Genomic DNA, 23,041 nt, shown 5'->3' on the forward strand with positions numbered 1-23,041 from the left:
AGGAAGGGTCGGCTCCCACTGCAGATAAGGTTGATTACTGCACTAACAATCAGGGCTATATTACTTGGAGATATACTGATACATTCAGCACTAATTGCATAATTTCTTCTGCATTTTAATGCAAACATATGTAATTATTGAATATTTACATAATGAATGTAGTACACTCTGCTGTGTTTTAAATGCCAAGCACCTACAACACAATTCTTACAACCTTAGATTTGGCAATCATCTTTTTCTCTTGACCAAAAAAAGATTAAAACTCAGGGTTTAATTTTTTTAAAAATATCCCTCAGATACATTTGGTCTCAGTAACAACCAATTCTTTACCCCTCAGTTCAAAACCCAAGGGAAATGAAAGCCACATACTGTGTGCTGTGAGGGAAATCAAGCAAGTGTGTCATGGTGACAAAAGGATGGTTCAGAGTTTCAATCGGTGTTATTCTCTTATCGGCATCTATCGTCAACATCTTCTTTAACAGATCTATAAACTCCCGTCGGTCTGCCTTTTCCACCAACATATCACTTCCTTCCAAATCTGTTGTCATATTCACCTAAAAGAGAAAGGACAAGGATGAGCACCAAGGGGAAAAAACAGATGGCCAGGTCCTCAGCAAACTGTGTTTACTTCTCATTGGAGCACAAGCCCTGTGCGCCTCTCCATATCTGCAGAAGGAGTTGCTGAAGTCGCATGGCAGACTCCGGGGTGGCTAGTCACGCTGTCATCTGGCTTGTGCATGTCAGATCTCCAGACAGACTGTTAAGTGTTCAGCTGGCTTGGGTCAATGGCTAATGAAACACTTAGTCACCCTCCACTGAAGATGAACAGCTTCCATGTGGTAGCAGGCAAGCTCTGGCCATCAGTATATTTGTCATATAAAGGACTGTGCTATCAGATATTTTACTATGTGTACTGTGAGCAAAATATATACATGTATAAAATAAATAAAAATTGGCAGTAAGTTTATGGGAAATATTCCATTCAGGTATCATTAAAAAAAAATTATGCTAATGTAGTCTCTCCTGGTTTCATTCCTCAATTTCTGTATATTTGCTTGTGAATGCTGCAGTGTCTAGCCTTTGATAGCACCAACTCCAGACATACAGTCGCAGGAGTGGTTATGCTGGAATTAACTTTCACAACCACATGGAACTGACGCAGTGAATTAGTACTCCTCATTCCCCAAAACAGTCACACTTCACAGAGCTCTGTTACAGTCAGGGTATTTCCAACGTCACTGTTTTACAAATGGAAATATTAAAGAACAGAGGAGTGAAGTGATTTGCCAGCAGTCACATGGAGGGGCAGCGGAGAGACTAGAGAAAACACAGGACTTTGACACTCAGACATGTGACTTAGCCATTTTCCAAGGCTGCTTTACTACAGCACAGTGAAGACATGTGCCCCTGTGCATGTGTCCCCTTACAAAATAGTACATAATGAGACGATTTGGTAGGCATAATCTTTTTTTTTTTTTTTTTTCCTCAAAGAAAGGAATGGGATACAAGCAGAAAACATGTAGTTCCTCTTTTCTGGTGTTGTCCAAAAGCATGAAAAATGATCTTGCTTGTTACTCACCAATGCTCTTACCTGTGCCATATCATCCAAACAGTTGAAAATATACTTCCTTGCTTCCTTCGACTTAATCCCCGTCTCTGCCTCATGATCATCTGGTGTCTGCTCAAAACAGGAGAAAGGCGTTGACCAGAACTGCCCAGCAATCAGCTATGAATTATGTGCTACTTCCAGCTCATGCCTCACCCTGCCCTCATTAGAGACCACTACGTGCCTCTTGCCTGAGCACATAACATCTACACTTTCTCCACTGTGATTACATGACACATTTTGTGTCATTTGGAGATTTCTCTTCTCTTTTTCACTTCAGAGGATCCTCCTCCAAAGGAGGACCATCTCCCAGATAAGGTTGGTGTCCCAAAGGTTTTCTACACCCTGCCCCAGTGTGAAGCTCAGCATCTCATCCTTACAGCCAGAAGCCCACTGCTTCTCTCCTTAGGGAGTGAATACAGCAAACATGCTGGTACAAGAGATTCAAGGCCCACTTGCATTACAAGTAGATATGACTATCAGAAATAAAATGCTTTCTGTTTTTTTCTTCCTTCTTTTTTTTTTTCCTTTTTTTCCTCAATGCAGTAGATATTAGAGCGAAGTCTGCCCGGGGCATGTTTCATTTAAATTATACATTAATTCATTGAGTACTTCAAGGGACATTTCCAGGTGAACTCTGAACTTAAATTTCCCACAAATCTGTGCCAAGCAGGTGAGCTAAGTGCTGCAGACTTCTGTGATGGCAGTTTTACCTCTGGCCATACCCACCCCAGTGTCTGTGGTGTATCACAAAAAGCGTACACCTAGGCTCTGAGGTGACCTGGTTGTCTCCTCACTTCCAACCAACAAGTGCAAGGTAAAAGAAACAAGAGAACGTCTTCCTACCTTCAGCCTCCACAAAGGATACGGTGAGTCTGTATCCCTGTTGAAAAACCTTGTAGTCTTTGTCCCTGCACTTAACAAATACTCTGCTGGTAAGCCCTGTGTCTGTGAGATATAGCGAATCTGTAAGAGAAGGATGAGAGGTCACTGTTCATCCTGTGAAGATCTCTGGAGGTCTTCCTTGAAGGAGGGCAGGAGGCATTTAAAACAATGGAACAAAGAAAGAAAGAGAAAACGTAGTGCACAGTTAGACTTCACCAAAAAAATTAAAAAAATAAAACAACCCACACTGAAAGGAATGACAGGAAAGAGAATTCCCGTACGGCATTCCTCCATTTATCATTTGCATCTATGGAAACTTACCCTTGCGATATGCTGCCACAAAATCTGAGGATGAAGGAAAGTCTCTAGGTTTTAGAGGTCAGAGGGGAAGACCAACACAGAGATTTCAGTGGTAAGTTTCACTGATTTGCACCTTTTTATGTCACACTCTCCTCTCCGGGAGGTAATTTCAATAATTTGATATTTGCGCTCTAACTTTTGCTGTTTTTATCCCCAGCTGAGCACACAGCCTTTCCTAGCAGCAGTTTGAAGTTCAAACCAGAAAACTATGAAGTGACTATCTTTGAACTTAGATGAAATATACACTCAAGCACATTGACACCCTCATGGTGTGTAAAGTACTTCATCTCTATCGCCTACATGACTTCATTTGCTATTTGGGTTACTTCCATGATTATGACCTCGCTGGCATTCGGACAGCTATAAGATGCTACACATGTGTTTCCAGAATCCCAGACTTAAATTTATTTATTCAAAGGAGAGAGGGTATGTGATTACATAATTAAAGACTGATATAACACACGCCTGGGGTGGCACATGAAACCTGAACTTTGGCATTTCCTGACTTCTGAATATTTCGCACTGCAAAATTACTGCAGACTCTGCAAAACGCATAAAATGTTCATCTACTCTAGAAATCCTACGGAAAAAAAATGAAAATGTTTCTGAGAGAAGAGAAAGAGAAGAGTAAAAAAACAAACAAACAAACACAAAATAGAGGCATAAAAAGCATTTGTGGTTCCAATGTCTTCCAAACACTCATGACCCTGGCCCATTGAGTCTGACTTGCTTGGCTCTGCAGCTCCTTACGTCCATGAGAGCTCAAACACCTGAGAAGCAGCAGAAGCCTTCCTGCAGCCCAGAATGAGAGCTGCAAGGCAGCACACGCTGCAGTGAGGGGCCAGGCTTAGCTCCTGCCCCTTCCCAGCTCCCCAGGAGCCTTCACGGCACTTCAGCAGAGGAAACTTTGCACTGCTCAGTTAAGCTGGGCAGGTACATATGGTGATTTCTTTTTCAGCTGTGTGTTTTACGACTTTTTGGCAGGGGGCGGGGGGAGGAGAAAGAAATCTGCTCTTCATGCTTGGTATGTGATTTTCAAACGCTTCGAAGTTTTTCAGCTACATCTGATTTCCTTTGGAATCACTAATGGCCCATCTCTTCACTGCGGGATATTTCCCCTGCCAAATACCACATTTAAAACTCAGGCTAAAAAATACTGTTTGTGAAAGATGAGTCAAAGAAACATTTTCATATGCGAAAAAGTTATTTACTTATTACCCTCTTTTTTTTTTTTTTTTTTCCTAAAAGTAAAAAGACCCTTTTCAGGCCGCATTTGCAGAAAGCTAAGATCATCTGGAAGAAGACTATCAGAATGGAAATTGTTCTGCAGCCCTGACTCTAGAAGCCGCTGTGCTATCTGTTTTAGGAGTACAAAGGAAGCATAAAAGCCTATAGGGAGAGAACCACGACAGCTTATATTAACTAGAAACCTACACCACTGTGAACGTTCTCTTTCTTGTCATTGCTTTTAATATACACCCTCATAAAAGGGATTATGAAATGCAGTGGAGTTCATGCAGTTTCTTCTAACAAATAAACCTTTATTTAATACTTGCTGTTACAGTAGAGAAAGGGTGCCTGCTCTGTTCAATGATTAGAGACATGTACAGAGCTCTCTAGCCAACGGGAACGTTTACTCTTGATTGAGAATTCACTTAGGCAGTCAGTTCTTAATAGTCAGCATGCTGAATAGCACACTGGCTACCTAGAGTACTCCGGCTGGATAATGGAAAAGTTGACTCAGGAGGGTAAGAATCGCATGCAAATATCTCCTGTTAGCAAAACGGGAAAAGTTGGCATCTGTTCACTGTGAAAAAAAGGGGGAAAAAAAAGCCACAAACATTTTAGCTCTTATCAATAGCCAGGGCGACATCAATACCAACCTGATCGTACTCTGAAGCTCCTGGGTACAAAGGCCAGCCCAAGAACAGCTCTGCAATGACACATCCCAATGACCACATATCGATTGCTTCACAAAATGGTAAACCAAGGATGATTTCAGGGGCTCTGCAAAGGAATAGGTTAGAAAACATTAGCCACCAGCACAGATCCACTCACACTCGAGATGCTGCTTGCTGTCAACAAGTGTTCCTGCTCCTACTGCAGGGCTCCACTGCCTGCTGGCAAAGTACCTGTCGACCAAGTATTAGATGGTGAATATTTATCTTTGCCTAAATCCTCTGGCACCATTTAGTCAAGAGAGAGCCCTGCCGAGGCCTTACGTTTCACAGCAGTTTACAAAGGGGAGAGCTGCCATTATTCTCCTTCGATGGAAGGGAAGACGAGGCACCAACAAGGACGTCACACGTTCCAGGCCGCTCAGCTGAGATCCCCCCTGGAGGCTCCCAGGCCCAGCTCGCTGAGGAACCACGCTGCCTCTGCTACAAAACATCCTCCATTCACCGCGCTCGGAGGGCTTCACAAACAGCCAGACATTAAATAATCATTACAGGACTGGTATAAAAGGATTACTGACTTTTTAAACAAATGGATGCAAGCATAAAACAGAGAAATAACCTAATTAGATCTATTAGATCTAAGTCTGTTCCTCGGGAGGAAGTAGCCAAGAAGCCTTTGCTTTCCAATCTGTCCCAGACACCTGATTAAATTTCCTCTTCTCTTTCAGCTGAAACGGGCAAAAAGCGGCGGCAGTCCTGCCACGTAGTTACTGCCTGCTTCAGAAGATGGCCACCGAAACACCTCTGCTCAGCGGGTCTCGGTGTTAAGCCAGCCCAGCTGGGGAAACAGAGGAGGTAAAAGCTTTAGCTCCCTCTCTCCATGAGAATGAGGCCGCAGCAGACATCGTAGCCGTCATGTTGTACCACTGCAGTCTCTTAGCTCAGAATTCCCCAAGTCACTTTTCTTTCTTTCCCCACCTCAGCCCAGTTCAGTACTGTAATTCCTTTTTTTTACACAGGGACCGCCTAAGGCTTCTCTCCTGCTCTTCTTGCAGATCTCGCAACGCTGTCTTTTAAAGCCTCGCCTCCCGGAGTCAGGTGATGCACAACAGAAAGGAAAACTTAACTTTCCCATCCTTCTCTAACTATTGAAAAAAAAAAAAAATAAATAAGACAGATAAGAGAAAGAAACACACATTGCTTGAAAACTTTCATCATTTTAAAAATAGCCTTAGGATTTCTTGGGCCCTGATGCATATTTGGGGAATGTCTGAGGTTGACTACTGAGCAAATCAAGTGCCACCATCCATGGTTCCCAGTTTCCCATCTGTCATCAGGATAAGATCTGACACCAGTGAGATCATACTAAGGATTACCGATTGCAGTGGAAAATATTATGTTTTAATCATGCTATTACACAGTCATGTGAAGACAAGTCTTTAGCTAAGAAACCAAGCAAAACGGTATTTTTTTTCCAAAGAAACAAGCAAAGGCCATGTAACAAAAATCCATGCCTTATCTTCAGTACACAAACTTCTCCATTTTGGGGCTGACCTGTAATGATAAAAGCCCCAAACTATTTGTTCTCAAACTAGCGACATGGAATGTAAGAATTAAGGGAATTTCTAGGATTTTAAGGCTAGTCTGCTTTGTGCCATTCCCAAAACAAACACAGAAAAACAACAACCACATGACAGCAACTTAAGAAGCAGCTACCTTTAGCCCTTCTAATTTCAGCTTTGATTGCTGTTTTCATATCCCACTGCTCTTTAGCCCATCATGACAAACTTTATTCTAACACCAATCTCTGCTTAGGAACAAGGGGTTAATTTTCCTCCTTTCCTTCCTATTCCGTCATCCCTGCACACTAGTCGACACCTAGACAAAATGCGGAGAGAAAAAGACAGCTATGGTGACCTGAATCTCATTACTATGTAAATCCTGCATTCAAAGCCATCTGCCTCTCCCTGTCTGCCTTCCACATTGTGAACGAAATGTCCCTGGTCACTAATGAGAGCTCAGCCTCGCGTTGCCTGAACTTCAGATCCCTCCCACTAACTCAAGTGGAGGGAGCGGAGGGGTGGACTAGCGGTGGGATATTCCCAACGTGATATTGTCTAGAAACCTCCCTGTTCATAAAAAAAAACACTCGCACTGCTGTCATATGCAGCACACACTTCCTCCCCTCTCTCCCCACACTTATGCTGCCAACACCTCCAGACCCCTGCGAGAAGGGATGACCTAGAATTTGAGATTCCAAAATTCCTCATTTTTTATTGCGAGTCTTCAGCTGTCCAGTCGGTTTTCCATAAAGTTCCAGCTTCTGCAATTAGATGAGAATTTCTTTTTCACATAACAAAGTTTTGCATCTCCACTGTTGGGAAGTAAAACACCAGGCCAGCACCCATGCCATTTCATCCATACCATTCAGACACATAAAAGGCAACTTAAGAGAATGCCATTCATTATATTAAACCAGACCTATCATTGTGGAGAGGGGAGGCGGTGATGTATTTTTACTTTATTTTCCCTGTTTGAAAGCTGGTATTTGTAGTACTCTATCAAGCCTAAACATTACTTTCAATCAAAGCCCAAACAGAAGAATGCCGGCGACAAATTTGGAACAGTGGTGAGAACCCCTGTGTGAGCAGGGCCAGACCTAAATGCCGCGAGGCCGTGCGTACACCGATGCCAGCGTTTGTGTCACAGCTTTCTCACAGCCCTGCCTTCGTTTCCTCACTGCAACTCTTCCACAGAGAGGGAGCAGCCCGAAGACAAAAGACCTTGTTAAGTTAATTAACCAGTCATTAGGACATCAAGAGAAGGACAGGTATCGTGCACCAAGCGGGCTTCCTGACTTTCCACTAGCGGACACCTCCCATTTGTCATGCATAAGGGAGAGCTGGAGTCACCCCAAAGAGAGCAATGTCTGTCTGTCCGTCTGCCCGGCAGTGGCTGCTGGCACTCTCTGCTGACAACCAATGCCAACCCTTTGGTGGAGATGCTACAGGTCCTGCACAGGAACAGCTCGCCCCCTCACAAAATCTCCTCCAAACCTCTAGCAGGTGGAGATTGGTTTGCACGCAGAGATCCTTCTGTATATTCACCTTTATCAGACACACGGAACTCCTCCCTTTCTTAGCAAAAGCACATGCCAGCTTTTTCAGGCAAGGTGAGATCTTGGCTTCAATCACACATCGTGGCACGGAGTTCCAGAGACAACTTTTTGCTTTAATTAACATCTCAAGTCTGTTGTTTAAAGCCTGATTTTCCTTTATCAGCTTTAAATTTGTCACCTCTCGCTTCATGCTCACATGAATTGGCCTAAAGGTGAAAACCTAAGATCTTGAATCATCTTTCCTTTTAGCACAAAGTATTTTTATCTCTCTGCTTTGTTCTCCCTTGCTTGTCTTCTTTCTGAATGAAGCAGCTTCTAGCTTCTTAGCTTTCCATCCCGTAGATGTTTCAGTCCCCTTCCCCTGACTCTACAGCTCCTCTTCCTGACATGACTGCCTGGAGACAGGCTGAGCAGATCTATAAACAGTCTTAAACGCAAGGATATTCCCCAGACTTATTTTGTGCTATTTGCAGAATGCTTTGGCATTCCAGTCTTCCCTGAACCTAGTATTTTGTTTGCTTTTTGGAGTGACGCTAGGCATTTCAGCAGATGTTTTATCTGGGAGATCCTCTGAGATGCACAGCCCTTTCTCCAAGGGAGCTACAGTTAATTTAAGATGTAGAATTATGTAGAAATAGTTCAGTTTTCCTCTTCAAATGCTTACTGCCTTTCAATGCTGCGCTGGTCTGGAATAAAGTTGTTTGTAACCCAGATCAAATCCCTTAAATGTTCCTGCAGCATAACTTAAACAGTTCTGTGGTATCTGCACACTTGGGCACTTCACTGCTGGCCCACCATTTTTTACACATAATTAATATATTAAGTAACTCTGTCCTAAAATGCATGTGCAGGCCATTCCACAACTGATCCTTTTATTCCTAAAAGCACTCAGATTTAGCTCAGCTGCCCTAAGCATGTTGTAATTTTCTTTTCCAAGGGGAAAGAAAACATTTTCATGTCTTAGGCAGTTGTTATGTGGGATTTCTCCATTCTGCAGCTGGTAACACTATATAACAGGGTAAAATACTCTATTAAAGCGTGCACATCACAGTATTGTAATTACAAACCCAAATTCACGTGGCGGCAGGTTCTCCCAGAACAGCAATGTGTGGTTTACTCTGTCTTCAACAAATCTCTTCATGGCTGCCCAGTGAAGTGTTTTCCATCCCAATAATACTGCTTGTTTTAAACACAAACTCACCGAACCTTTCAATTTTGGCGGTGACCTCGTTTCAGACCATGCAAAGGCAGCTCGCTGCCAGATACCTTGGTACGTGCCGGCTGTGCATCTGCAGTGCCCTCAGCACAGTAATTCCAGCCTCCAGCACAAGGCACGCAGAGGGAAACCAGGAAACTTCACCCTCCTGTCCTTCCTTTGCCATGAGCTGCCTTTGATGTCTCTCAACCAAATGCACTGTTCAACAACCTGGTCTACAGCTCATGCACATCTCACAGTGTTTCCTGATGCTCAGACCTCCCGTGTTTCTGTTTGCACCCATTGCCTCTTGTCCTGTCACTGGGCACCATGTAAAAGGGTTTGGCTCTGTGCACTTTGTGCCCTCTCTTCAGCACGGTTCCTCCCACACACCTCCAAGGGAGAAGCAGCCAGCCGATCCCCAATTCCCACATCTCCTGTCCCTTTCCCAGACAATAGCACTGCCCTGGCTAGCAAAGGATGACCTGCTCCTTGGCTCAGCTCTAGGTCCACCAAGTGCCCCAGCACCTGAAGGCACCTGTGTCCTGTAGAGAACTGCTGGCAATTAGTGTGGGACCACACATCTCCTCTCTGTCCACACCCAGAGCATGAGGGTCCCCGCAGGTCCCCAAAGACAGAAGCACCATCTCATCATTTGCTTGCACCTCACATATGACCCTGTCCTACTTGCAGGCCTTCCGCTGGCAGAGTATTTACTTTAGCAACCCAGCTTTGTGGCAGGGTAATTTCATTGTCTGGTGTTTCTGTCAGCAAAATTAATTACCAGTCTAGCTCACCGGCTTTTTCACCCACACATCACAGGACATTAAAAACAAATGCCAAAAAAATTCTTTTCCACAGACTTGGGCTCAGAGAGCTGGGCTCTTTCTGAATTTTAAAACTGTCCCCCTTGGGAATAGTTCCCCACCTCTGGGAGGGCCCCGTAGCTGAGCATCACTGTCTCAGCATAGCCCTTCATGGGCAAGTATAGAGATCAGACAAAAAACAAAACAAAACAAAAAAACTCAAAACTTGATGCTGGCTGGCACCTTCAGCACAGAGCGTGCCTGCTCCTTGCCTTTAGGTGATGGTTGTTGAAGGAGGCTGTAGGCAGCTGTTGGTGGCAGAAACTGCTCACACTGCCCTCACCCATCCCTCCAGATTAGTTTGCAACTCATCAGAAAATATCTGTATCTGCTCAGAGGACTGGAAGCTGTATCCACTCAGCCTTCGCTGATGGTTTATGTTACAGGACATAAATATAAACTGGAGGCTGGTAGCAAGTGAGGTACTGCAGGGGTTTATCCTGGGACCCTTCTTGTTTAACATCTTGATCACTGGCCTGGGGCAGGAGGCACAGTGCACCCTCAGCCGGCCTACAGATGACACCAAACTGGGGGGACCCTGCCACAAGGGCACACTGCTACCCAGAGTGATCCGGGCAGGCAGGAGGCATGAGCCAAGAGGGACTTTGTGACACTCAGCCAGGAGAAACACTGAGTCCCACACCTGGGATGGGTGAACCTGGGTGATGATAGCTGGGGAGAGCTCGGCTGGAAAGGCCATGAACACCTTGGGGATGAACGCAGGCCCTGGCAGCAGCAGAGCCAAAGGCCTCCCAGGCTGTGTGGCGAGCCGCAGGGCCAGCAGATGGCAGGTGCTGGTTACCCACCTCCAGCCATGCTTGTGAGGCCATATCTGGATATCACTTGCCTCAGCAAGACAAGCTCAGGCTCTGATCTCAGAGCTGACCATACCTGGAGCAGCAGGGTGAACTGAATGACCCCCTGAGGCCCCTTTCCACCTCAACTACTCCATGCAGTACGGTAGGTACACACTTGTCAATAGCAAGGTCACCCTGATCCTCCTACATATCCAGGCAAAACACTGCATAGCTGGGAGCGTTTCGGGGAGTTCAGGTGTAGGTCCCAGGGCGTTTTCATCGAGTGCACACACAGTTCTTTCTGTCTTCTCAAAACAGAGCAAGTTACACCAGAATTACTTCTGGACTTGAGCAGCATAATTATCAAACAAGCTTCAGGAACCTATCATTACACTAAGGCTATTTAGTAGCACATAAATCACAGAAGCAGACCAAACCACCCATCTCTTGACGCTGCTCAGGTTCCACCAGTGCTGGCTGTTATGGGTGAAAATACTCCAGAGGATTGTGCCAGAGACTCCTAGGGCTAGACCAGACCCCAGGAAGCCACCCGCTGCCCCCCTGCCCCGATATAGTGCCATCTATGCCTATGTCCCTCCTGGCAAGCACTCAGCCAGCTTGTCTTCCAGACCTCCCATGGTGGAGAGACCATAAACCTCACTGTGCCCCAAAGGACCTCGCCTCTTGTAATTTTAAGGAATAATACAGCTGTGCATAGCTGACTTGATGTCATGCTTAATTACAACTTGTTGTCAATCTGATGTCTATGTAATATATATGGAAAAAGAAAACCTGATACATCTAACTAGACTATGCTTATACCCAGTTTTCTGCCAGGCTGTACTTCTTCCCCCTCTTCCTCCTCCCTTTGCCTGAACACAGATTTGGTACCTATAAACTTGTCTGTTTTCCTCCCCTTTTGCTTACTTCTGTCACCTTTCCTGCTCTCCGTGTGCACTTCTCGTGGATGGAGAGAGATGGATATCATGCACAGAATTTAGGAGAGCTAAAACTTGTGGAGGGATGCACGCCACGTGCCATAAACACAGCCCTGTGCTGCTGCAGGGGTGAGCTGGGTGAGTACAGGTCGTGTGCATCCATCTTCAAAACTGGGTTTTCATGCAGATACCTACACACCAGGCACCCAAGTGGGGTCCTGACGCCTGCCATGACTGTCAGCACGAGGCTGTTGTGAAAAGGAGTTTGCATGGGTTAATCCTGGAAGAGAAGCCTTTAACGCAGGGTTTAAGTGGGGAAGGAGGGGTGGCTGCTGGGGGGACCCACACTGCTCTGCTCTCATGCATACATTGCACATATACATTCCGTTTAGGTTAGGGCCGGGGAGAAAACCTCCAGCTCCCTTCAGCGGGAGCAAATGACTGAAGCCCTGAGCTGGAGAAAGCAGCGCAGCTGTTTGTGGAAACAAGACAAAAGATTTAGAAACAGTTGCTTTTTTCTCCTCTCCCATGTCAGGCTGTTTACAGAAACCAAGGGATGAAATTTTGCAGACAAAAACACTGAGAGCAGCCTGTCAGTCTTGGAGGGAGGGAGAGGGAGAGGGAGGGGAGCGTAGGCTTCTTTCAGGATTATGGATCATTGCTAAATTGCTCTATCAATTATTAAACCCATCACTCAAAGCGCAGTAACCAAAATATAGCAGATAAAGCCTTTCTCATCCACTCTCCACCAGCTGCTCTCCTCCTCCTAAAGGCAGAGGGGAATGAAAATTCCCGTACTTTCCGTTTTATAAACATCATTTTCCCTGTGCCTTGAAAATAAAAGCTTTTTCGGACAAGGTACAAAAGAACCGAGGCCAGGCCAGGAAAATATTAAAGGAGGACTTGCCCTTTCAGTTATCAGACCCAAAGAAAAAAAAAAACACAACACAATCTCCCCAATCAATGCGATTTCCTAATGCCAATAGGTGAAACCATTTGTCTGTGGATAAATCAAGAGGTTCAAAGCCACCAGTAGCTGTTAGCTGCCATTTGCCTTTGTCCTTGGGTGGACCACAGCACAGTGGGTACCATCCCAGGAGAGGACATGGCATGGCCACGAGCTCTGCCTTTGGTGTGGCCAGTGGCACCGCAGAGCCATCGTGGATCAGAGAGGAGGCACTCTGGGTGGCCATGCCGACACAGAGTAAAGCCTCACAAAATAAAGACAAGGTTCAGACTGGACTTTAGGAAAAAATTCTGTACTGTGAGGGTGGGACTCGATCTTTGTGGGCCCCTTCAGCTGAACTATTCTAATTCTAAGGCAGAGCAGGGAACAGGAGCGATCTGCAGATGGCAAGGCTGTCACGTGGCTGCTGCTGTCTGACCGACATAACTTTCCAGCAGCACTGTATGTGCTTGCTGGAGGCTGCGGCTCCAGTTCAGCAAAGCCCTTTACCAGATGGGTAACCTGAAGCAAATACTTGCCTGAGTCCCCCAGAGGGCACTGGATACAGTTAAAGTTAAGCACACATTTAAGTGCTTTGCTGAATCTGAATCCACTGGCAAGTCTTTGTTGCACTTGAGCTGGAAATCTTAAGAGGCAAGAAAAGCTATTAAGCCCAATAATGGAAAAGAAAGCCGGGTCCTGGTTCAGCCAAGAGACACACTAAGCTTGTCCCAGCCGGGTGTGCATCTTAGTACATCCCCAGAGAAAGCCGGGCTGGATGGATCACAAACATGCTCCTCAGCTTGGGCTCTGAAACTCAGGGCTTTGTGCACTTCAGAGAAGGGGCACGATGCTGAGCACCACCATCACCCTGGGGCACAGCAGCTCCATGCTGCCCCCGAAGTGCAGAAAGAAACATGCACGTGGGGTGGTGCAACAGCACACTGTGACCTCTGGTTGTTCCCTCAGACAAAGGGTAACGCATGGCAGGGCGGGCTGGGGTTTTCCCAGGTTATGGAAGAAAGCGGAGAATAGAAAAATCGTAATTTGAAAACAAAAGCCCCATCCATGCCAGGCAGCGAATGGATGAGCCGCAGTGCATTGGGTGCAGAGATCCCCTGAAGGAGGCATCTGATCAAGAGGGGAAGAATGCCAGTTATGTGCTTCCATTCATGCCACTGCAATGCAAGCATAATTCTGACTGCTTTCTGACCCACAGTATGCAATTTATGCAAATCCAAGCTGTTCTCGCTTCCCTCAGAGCCAAATGTCCACCAATGCCAGAGCTGGCTTGAACTTTTTGTTTTCCTTTTCAAATCCATTGTTTTCACTGTTGAATATTTAAGACCTTCAGTTGTTGCTGCTGCACTTCTTTGGAAATGGAATAATAATTAAAAAATCCCGCGGCACACAGATGCAGTCAGGAGTTGACTTCTTGCCTCCGATGCCTCCCATCCGGCCACTCGTAGCTCCAGCCCAGTCCCTTATCGTTCCAGACCAGAGCCCTGCCACGTATCGGCCAAGCGAAGCTCCTTGGGCCGGATCTGTAATGTTCCCTGAGACTTCTGCTCACAGCAAATACCCAAAGTTGCACCAAGCTGTATGGCGGTTTTATGGGATTAGGCTGACTACCAAGCCAACTGCCAGTATAAGGCTTCAAACAATTTCTACCCTGGCAAACAGGGATACAAACCAGGCTCTGGCCATGATCCTAAGACTGGCTTCACACAGCAAGTAGCAGGTCTGAGGCTAAAAGTATCAAATTTCTGCAGCTTTCCTTTATTTTTTTTCCCTTTTAATCATGTCCACTGGCTGCTTTTTTTAATTAAAAAAAGACAAAGACAAAAACAAAGTACTTATCCTGCTTGCCTCTCAGAGAAAGGAGCACTGCCCTTCACTTATCTCTGAAGAGCCACACAGATTTAATATTATTATTAGTAGCAACTATTTGTATTTCTGTAGCACGCAGAAGTCCCAGTGGAGACTGGAGCCCCATAACGCTAGACATTAAAAGATGACGTGCTAAAAGACTGTGTCTGTTCCAGAGAATTTATGATCTAAAACGACGTGTGGTGACAATGGAACAGATTGGGGAAGCAATTTGCCCAAGATCATATGGAGAGAGCGCAGCAGCGCCAAGAAAAGAAGCGGGGTCCTTGAGAACAGCGTGCCATCGCTACTAGACCACCGTGTCTTCTATTTATGATATTCGGGAATCACATTAATAATACATGGGTTTGAAGGGTCTTTCAAAAGAAACGGTATTAGCGATGCAAGGCAGGTTTTGAGGTGAAATGACCTGTAAATATCATCTAGCCAGGTAGTAGGGAGCTGTGTCAGGAACCGTTCGCAAAATTCAATGCCCAGCTCAGTGAGTCGCAGCACCCGACCTCTGCTGGGAAGACCTGCCCGGTCTACAAAGTCATTTTGGGAAAGGCCCAGGCATGCCAGCCCACCCGTGGAAGTACCCAGAGCACACTGGAGTTGGCTATTTCTGCAGCAGAGAGCTGAAAATTTCCAAATTTAACTCGAGCTCTACGAGGATAAACACACACCACGAAGCAAAACGTAGAGCATGTGATAAAAGCTCCCGGTACAAATAGCAGGGCACAGCACTGAGAGGAAAAAAAAACAACAAACAACACAAAACACTGTTCTTTCACAGAATTAGAGGAACATGAGTTTATGTTCCTCTCAGAATTTAACTTTTTATTGTACTGATGTTTGGGCTAATATCTAGAAGGATGAAGCAGGGCTCTACCATACCAGGTGCTGTAAAAAAACAAAACAAAACAAAAAATAGTCCCTGACCTGAAAGATTCACAAGCTGGCTACAAATCCCTGATCACCCTGGAATTACAGGCTCTGGGACTTGCTGCTCAGCATCTGCTAAGCCAGGACCTGCAACCAGGCCGCAGCCAGCTCGCAGCCTGGGCCCCGCAGGCCGTGATGGGCCCTGCTGGGACGTGCTGCTACCCCGCTGCCGGGTACCAGAGGGACATGAGGCCCGAAGTTTTCAGCAAATCTTCAGGAAGGACAAAGGATCATCCCTAAAATCTCAGGCCCCTGCCTGCTCCAACAACCGGTTTGTTTCCTCCTCAGCTCTGGCTCTACCTGTAGGTGCCACGCATCTCGCAGGAGCCGGACAGAAGAGCAGGATATCAGCACGAATGTGTGTGTGTGTGAACGGTTCAGAAGGAATCACAGTTCTTGTGGAAGGGCAACAAAAGGGAGACTCATAAAATAAAAGTCTTTTGCAAAGTGAGTTCATTCTTCATTTAAAATCATTACATGGAAAATTCAATTGTTCTCCAACGCATCTCTGTACCAAACCAGGAGACTAAATTCAATCATTAAAGTGTGAAGCAGATGAATTTAAATCCATAGTAAGTGCAAATTTCAACACAATTTTAAGTAAGGAGTCGCTCCCAACACCTTCATAACATGTCAACACATAGTCATATATTTGTTTCTGGGACTCTTCAAATGTCTCCTTTTACAGTTTCAATTTTTTCATGCCAAAACAAATCCTTAAAGCTACCCTGATCTTCTGAAAAAAATATAAACATTTTCTACATGTTAAAACTTTAGGTAGCCCACGAGAGAGATTTTGGAGAGACAAAATCTGCAGAAGAATGACAAACAAAAGAAACTTTTCCTCCTCTTTGCTACAGAAGAGCAGAATTTGGAATGATTCCCGTCTGATTAATTTTAACTTTTAATTTGTCCTTGGATCTCGCTGCAGTACGGACGTCATTTCTTAATTTGACTGTTTTGCAAGTAGCCAGGAGTGTCCTTGTAAAGGGCGAAGAAATCCCCATATATCAGGAATGGTTTTGGCTGAGGGGAAGTTTGGTAATTACTCCGGAGGAATGAACGCAACAATCAAAAGTACTTCCCAGGACATGAAGACAAAGATCCACCCTTTCTTGAAAGAAAGGGCTCCCTTATGTACACACTCGTATCTTCAGTTATCACAACTGCCTGTAACCATTTAGCCCTCTAAGTCAACTGTGCAGTTCAAGAACATTTCCTGGCATTCTTCACATTTTTTGCATGTCGCAATTTTATCTGGTGTACATCATATGCTTCCCTCTGAATTGCCTCAACCAAGCTATCTTCCTCCTGACAAAAGAGTTTGGGGTTTATAAACTTCAGAGCTGCAACTCTAAGAAACTTGATCACTTGAAGGCTGTGTTAAAAATTATTGAAAACAGAGAGAGTTTGGGTTTGATAGGTAAAACCAGAGCATGTTCCAGCAGCTGGGGGATGCAGGTGGACCAACATCTTCACTTAAAGGGGCTTTTACCTAGGCCTGTGCCACCAGTAACAGTGTAAGCACACAGATTGATCACCCCAGCAGCTTGGTGTCCACAGCAAATCTTAGGTTTTGTCACCTCCTTCGCTGCCCCTGTCCCCATCACTGTCCCCAGAGCTCCACATGCATCTATTTCAGCCGTAGAAATTGCAGTGCTCAGTTCACCCAGAGCGGCAGCAAAGCAGGCGCTGTTTCCAGCAGCGGCACCTGGCCAGGTGTGCAACCCCAGCACACAGAGGATGCAAGCAGGGGCAGGATGGTGATGTCCCTGCACGAGGTGTAAGTAATTACCTGAAACGTGATGTACTGCCTGCACATGGCAAGGCTGAGGGTGCAATAAGACGGCTGGACATGAGCGCTTTCCTAACAAACAAGACAGGGAAGGGAATAACTATATTTCCCCTGTTATTCTAAGAGGAGGTTCATGGAAAGGTTAGAGAGAAAACAATGCAGGCCATCGATCACGCAGACGGCTAACCTAGAAAGGTTACCGCGCGTTCCTGCCTCATTTTTCACATCTATAATTACCCCGCGGCCTCCTCCCACCCGCCTCTCCCCGCGTCCCACCCACCGCCCAGCACCAGATACAAGCCACCGCCGCTTTATTAATTATGGATTTTGTTGACTCTTCCTCTTGCTGCCCTGCCGAAGGATTCGGCGGCACAGCTCCTGCCATCCCCGCGGAGCAGCACAGCTGGGACAGGGGAGCTCCTGGGACGCGTTCCCTGCTTCGTGAGGAGCTCCCACCCCTCCGCTGAGGTGGAGGTGGGATGGAGGTGGGAGGGATGCGGGTCTCTGCAACATGATGCAGGGAAGCAAAGCAGGGGTGTGCGAGGGAAGACTGTTTCCATTCATGAAAGGCTCAGATTTGCTCTCGGATCTTCATCCAACCGAAACAAAATGCCAATATTGCTGAACATACTTAGCACCTCCTGAAGTGCAATCCTACTCCGAGCAGTGCCTTGTCTAAAAACGGCAGCGCCGGGCTCCTTGTTTACTGCATTCCCCCCGACGCCTGAACAGTACTTCTCAGTCTAAAAGAAAAATTACACTTTTTTTCCCCTATCTACCAGACCTGCAGACTCAACCAAGGCTTTGAGAGCCACTCTGGACCCATTTCTCGCGCATTTATGCATGCATTTACGGGCAGCCAAATTAGAGTTATGCGGAGATGGGCAGGGGAAGCACAAGGCAATGATTTGAAGACAGTGAATTTGCAGGGGACTCGCTATGTTTCTGCTCAAAGTACAGCATCACGTTTCTGATGCAGGGAACCCTGAGGGTCTTTATATTCTTTATTATTTTACATTAAAAAAAAAATAACTTTGGGGGAAACCTAAAAGATTTTCCTTTGAGAACTTGCTCTCCGTAATCACTGTTTCTTCCTTCTGCAGTATTTTTGGAGCCAGGATTTTCAGTTGTAGAATAGTAGTAAATGAGAAAGGAAAGAAAAACTTCTTCTGCAGTAACAATAGTGAGAAATACTTTAAGCCATCCATCTGAGAACTATTTTCTGGTTTTGCTCGTTTTCTATCTCACCAGAAATTACCATTAATTCATCCTCTAACAATACTAAAATCATTATTTTCTAACTGCAACCAAACCTGTAACAAAACACTGTGCTGATGTAAAGTGGGGGAAAAAATATGCTGATGAGTGCCAGTCCTGCACAACAAATGTCATTCATTGATACAAAGGTGCATGAACTTCCTGGTTTGGACCCCAGAAAACTTCACACACGGTTGATGTTTGTGAAGAAAGAATCACACTGGGAAAGCCTGTACTAGCAGTCTCAAGAGGAAATGAAATATGGAATTGCTTTTGAAAAAGAATCCTAGAAAGGGGAAAGCCTTTCAAATTCCTTTGAGGCTGATCCTGATGGAAAACAAGATACCAGGAGGATTCAGAAAAACCAAGGAGCTCTAGGCATCCTCCACAAAAGTCAGAGAACCCAAAGCATGGCGCTGCTCCCCTCTGAGACTAACTCACTGTATTGGCCGTAACCACATCCTACCGCAACCGAAATACTCCGAGGCATTTCCAAACGTTTGTTATGGGACCAAAACCACAGAGCATCAACCACCCCTAAAGCTTTACTTCTGAGCTGGATTCACAACGGGCATTGGAGAGGATGCTGTAGAAAACCCACAGCGGAAGTTGGTTTTCGTGTCTCAAAGGCACCATGCAAAATCTCCCCTCCACACATGGAGTGCCAAATCCTTTCTCATCTTAGCCAAACTCCCCACTTCCCAATGCTTAGGGGCACCTCCTGCATTCAGATGAGGCTTCCCTTAGCCAAGCTATCAAAAAAGCAGCACGGGATGGCTGTAGCAGTGAGCTGCCTCCTTTGACTCTGATCATGGCACAGATATTCCAGCTACGGGCACCTCCAGTTGAGCTCTCACATCAGCAGCAAGACTGACATCGCACCCTAGTACAGCCTGCTGGACCAAGGGGGGAGATCTGGACCAGATGTCCAAAAGTCTTGGCTCTGAAAAGGCCCACAAGATCCTGAGGGACATTAGAACAAAAGAGCTCTAAATGCTTTCAAGGTAATTTCTAAGAAAATTTCAGGATCTAACGTGTACGGGTTGAACGATGGGAATTTTCTTCCCCTCCCAATTAAGTCAATTTACAGCTTTTTCAGGTCGATGAGTTACCCATAAGCTGTGCAATATGTGTTGGGGGACATCTCTGGGTTGCTTCGAAATTCCATTATTTATTTACTTGCTAGAGAAACAAAGCACAAGCGGCGACGCGGTACGGAGCCGTGCGCTCTGGCGTGGAGCAGCAGGCGCAGACCCATCAGGACTCCGATGGGCCCTCTGAGAATCCAGCTCACTCGCTTTCAGAAAAAATAATAATAAAAAAAAAAATCCTGCTTTCCCACTCTTCCTTGAAGCAGCCAGCTAGATGAGGGAACGGTTAATTAGCTGATGTTTGTAAAGCCCTTTGAAGATGAAAAGTGTTATTTTTGTTTTCAAGTCTCAAAGAAAAACAACAAAAAAAAATTAAAAAGGGGAAAAAAAAGGCCACGGGAAGACTCGTGCTTTAACTGAGCGGTGAGCAGCAGAACGAAAGGAGCCTGGTTCCCTGCGGAGAGGGGTCTCAGACCAGAGCTCGCTCCTGCAGCAGTCCATTAAGTGGCAAGCTGACACTGCAGCCTTTCCCCCGGGGCGTGCATTAACAGGGGCTCTGCCCAGCTGCTGATTTTCATGAAACATGTAGGACTCAATGCCGCTGAGACCCCTCCCCCTGCATCAAATTTGCTTGAATTCGTCCGCCGGATTTGAAAGCTGAGGGGAAGGCAGTGGCAGCGTGATCACACACGTCCCATTTCCTTAGAAAAGCAGCTAAAAGCGAATGAGGAAGGGCCTTGGACACAAAAAGGTGCAGTGTCTGGCTACCCGGAACCCAGGTGGGCTATTTTTCTCCTTCGAGTGCAAACGGAGGAAGTGGTTTACCTATTTTAAACGCTTTGCGTCTATGGTTGGAATTTCTGCATCTCCCTTGTATTTTTTGTACTTTTTTTTTTATATTATTATTTTTACTCCCCCTGTCCTTGGCACCCCGAGGATGCTCTAGCTGCAGAGGCACGTTGTGGTGCAGCACAACCATTCCCTGGCAGCTGGGGAGCAACAAGAAGCTTACAGGTGGGTTCCCTGCCCCGGGAGGACAAGAATAGCAAGAAGGCAGATGAGGATTGCAGTGTATTAGCAAAGCTGTGCTTAGCACCTGAGACAGAAGGACAACAAGCTGTGACAGGTCAGGCCTGAAGTGACCCGGCAGCACAGATGGGGAAGACTTCATGTTGTGTACCCCATTAGAGCTCCTTCATCACCGTCTTCTCATCAAAATCTCACGGCCACCAAAAACAAACAGGATGCTAGCTTTGAGCTTCCCCGTTTGATAACATCTAAACATTCATCCTGATGATGATATCTCATGTCTCGCTCCAGATAGGTTTGCTCCCCCAAGACAGGAGCCAGCAGCCCTGTCCTGAGCCTGCTCCCACCTGTAATTCCTCCTCCTGCTCTCAGATCAGCCTCGCACCAGAGCTGCGAGGTCCCGCTTGAAAACAGCCATCTGGTGAAGGGGCAGGAAGAACCGGTTAAAAACAGAGTAGCTCCACCATATGGAGAAAATAATTCTGTTGGGCAGTGTAGGAAGAAGCAAACCCTATTATAATAATTGTGTTGCCAGGCAATGTTGCAGGCTTGTTTTTCCCCTCACGGCTTCGGCACTGATGAAGAACAGAGCTTCCCCCGTACCATCCCCACGGCGAGACCACACCGTTCCCTGTGTGTGCTGTGGGATTACCAGGTTACACCACCAAACCTCCCCGGCGTGAGCCAAGCACGGGGATGGGAGCACCACGCACTCGACCTCCCTCTACCCGTTCCATTTTGGGCAGAAGGGCCAGGAATTTGGGAAAAGGTGATCTACTTCAGCTGCACTGCACCCCAAGGAAGGCGGCTGAGGCCTCAGAGGTACCACAGGAGAAAATTTCTCTAGAGACAAGCTCAGGTTTGAACGATGGCCTGCTGTTCCCAATACCAGGCAGTGCACACCTCAGGGCTAAAGGGCACCTCAACATGAGAATCCTGGCCCCTTGCTTAGGCATTTCTGGGCTGTTTTTAGGAAGGTACATGGTGTGCCAGCCCCAAACGTGCTCTTGGCTGCCTGCAGCATGATGATGATCCCTCCATGGAGGTCACGCTGGGCAGTTCCCCACACCAGCCATCCCTCCTTGGCCTCCTAGGGTCCTGTAATCCCATTATCTTCACGAGGAGCTAACAACACACACCACAGTGAGCTAACCCAGGGCATAAGGAAGGGCCTGAACTTTGCCACCACCCAAATCGATAGCAAGGTACCCGCAGCCCTCAGCCTCCAAGGGCCGTCCCTCCTGCTGAGCCACGTGTGGCAGGCCTGCTCTTCCAAGCACAAGGCTCCTACTTCCTTTTCGTAAAGACCTCGCTCTTTTCCCCTTTTCCCTTTGTTCCCTGTCTCTCTCTCATCCACTCCCGTGCTCTGCCTTCACACAAAGCTACGTTTATTTCCACTGACAGCCTTGCAGCCAAAGGTGGACAAACCCTCTCCCATTTCCAGCAGCATGGAAAGTGAAGCGGGCGGCACAGCCCCTGCTGCAGACCCCGCTCCCAGGCAAGCACAGCCCCACTCGGAGGCCAGTTAACGCATTAGTCATTAATTCTGGATAAAAGGAAGTTATTTGCACGGCCTTGCTTAGACAAGACTGAAATCGTCACGTGTCCCTCCCCCTCCCTCTGCTCTCCTTTAAGACCTTATTAATATTGTACGCCAGCACCAGCCCATATGCAAATGGAGCTCTATGCAAATACGGCTCCGCGCAAAGACAGCTGCACTTAGCTCAGTGCGTCCTAACGCCACTCCAGAGGAATAGCTGGGGGGGAAATAAATCATCTATACGATGGAGAAAGCATGTCCTAGCTTCCCAACTTCTGGGGAGAAAGCTGTGTGCGTGTGCATCTATCTGAGCAGAGTTTTTATGAAGTTGTCGAGGAGATAAGGTCATTAATACTCTGCTAAATTACAGGCTACAATGCCTTTTTTTTTTTTTTTTTCCTCCAGGACACCAAAAGGATTGCCCTCCTAAGTATCTCAGACTCTGTCTTGGCAAACCTACTTCTCAAGTGGACGTAGAAGTGCAGCTCTGCTCTGTAGAAGTGATATTGTCAACTTTCCTGTGCACTGTTTCTCTGTAACTCCACACCAGATACGCTTAGTTTCAAGCCAGAAACCTTTTTACAGGTTTTCCCCTAAGCACAGCCCTTTGTATTCCTATAATTTCTATAGAAATATCCGTTGGCTTTTCATAAACTTTAATATCCCTGGCTAAGGAAAGCACAGTTTATTACTCCCATTTTATAGCTGGGAAAACTAAGATGTAGAAGACAAATAATTTAGACAAAATCACCCAAGTAATCAAGAAAATAATTTCCTTTCTCCCAAGTTCGTATGTTAGCCACAGGCCCATCTTTAGATAAAAGTGCCAAGTTTATTAGTAAAACATTTCATTGCAATTGGTGACCTTGCCTTCAGGAATATTTAGCTGTAAAAGACAGCTGAGAA

At 46.2% G+C, this 23,041-nt stretch overlaps 1 protein-coding gene across 5 annotated transcripts in view; it reads right to left on the reverse strand.

The window, feature by feature from the left end:
- The window catches only part of HIPK2 (homeodomain interacting protein kinase 2), a 132,476-nt gene that overhangs the window by 39,715 nt on the left and 69,720 nt on the right, over positions 1-23,041 (reverse strand). For 3 of the 5 annotated variants that reach the window (XM_068663651.1, XM_068663623.1, XM_068663641.1), the window contains exons 3-6: positions 4,735-4,858; positions 2,453-2,572; positions 1,580-1,678; positions 370-554 (exon numbers count right to left, since the gene is read on the reverse strand). In XM_068663651.1, the coding sequence (XP_068519752.1) occupies positions 370-554; positions 1,580-1,678; positions 2,453-2,572; positions 4,735-4,858 (528 nt within the window). The remainder of the gene's footprint in view (positions 1-369; positions 555-1,579; positions 1,679-2,452; positions 2,573-4,734; positions 4,859-23,041) is intronic. The other 2 variants (XM_068663661.1, XM_068663632.1) reach the window with 1 other exon arrangement.

This window comes from Anas acuta, chromosome 1 (genome assembly GCF_963932015.1).
Source record: "Anas acuta chromosome 1, bAnaAcu1.1, whole genome shotgun sequence".
Lineage (NCBI taxonomy): Eukaryota > Metazoa > Chordata > Aves > Anseriformes > Anatidae > Anas > Anas acuta.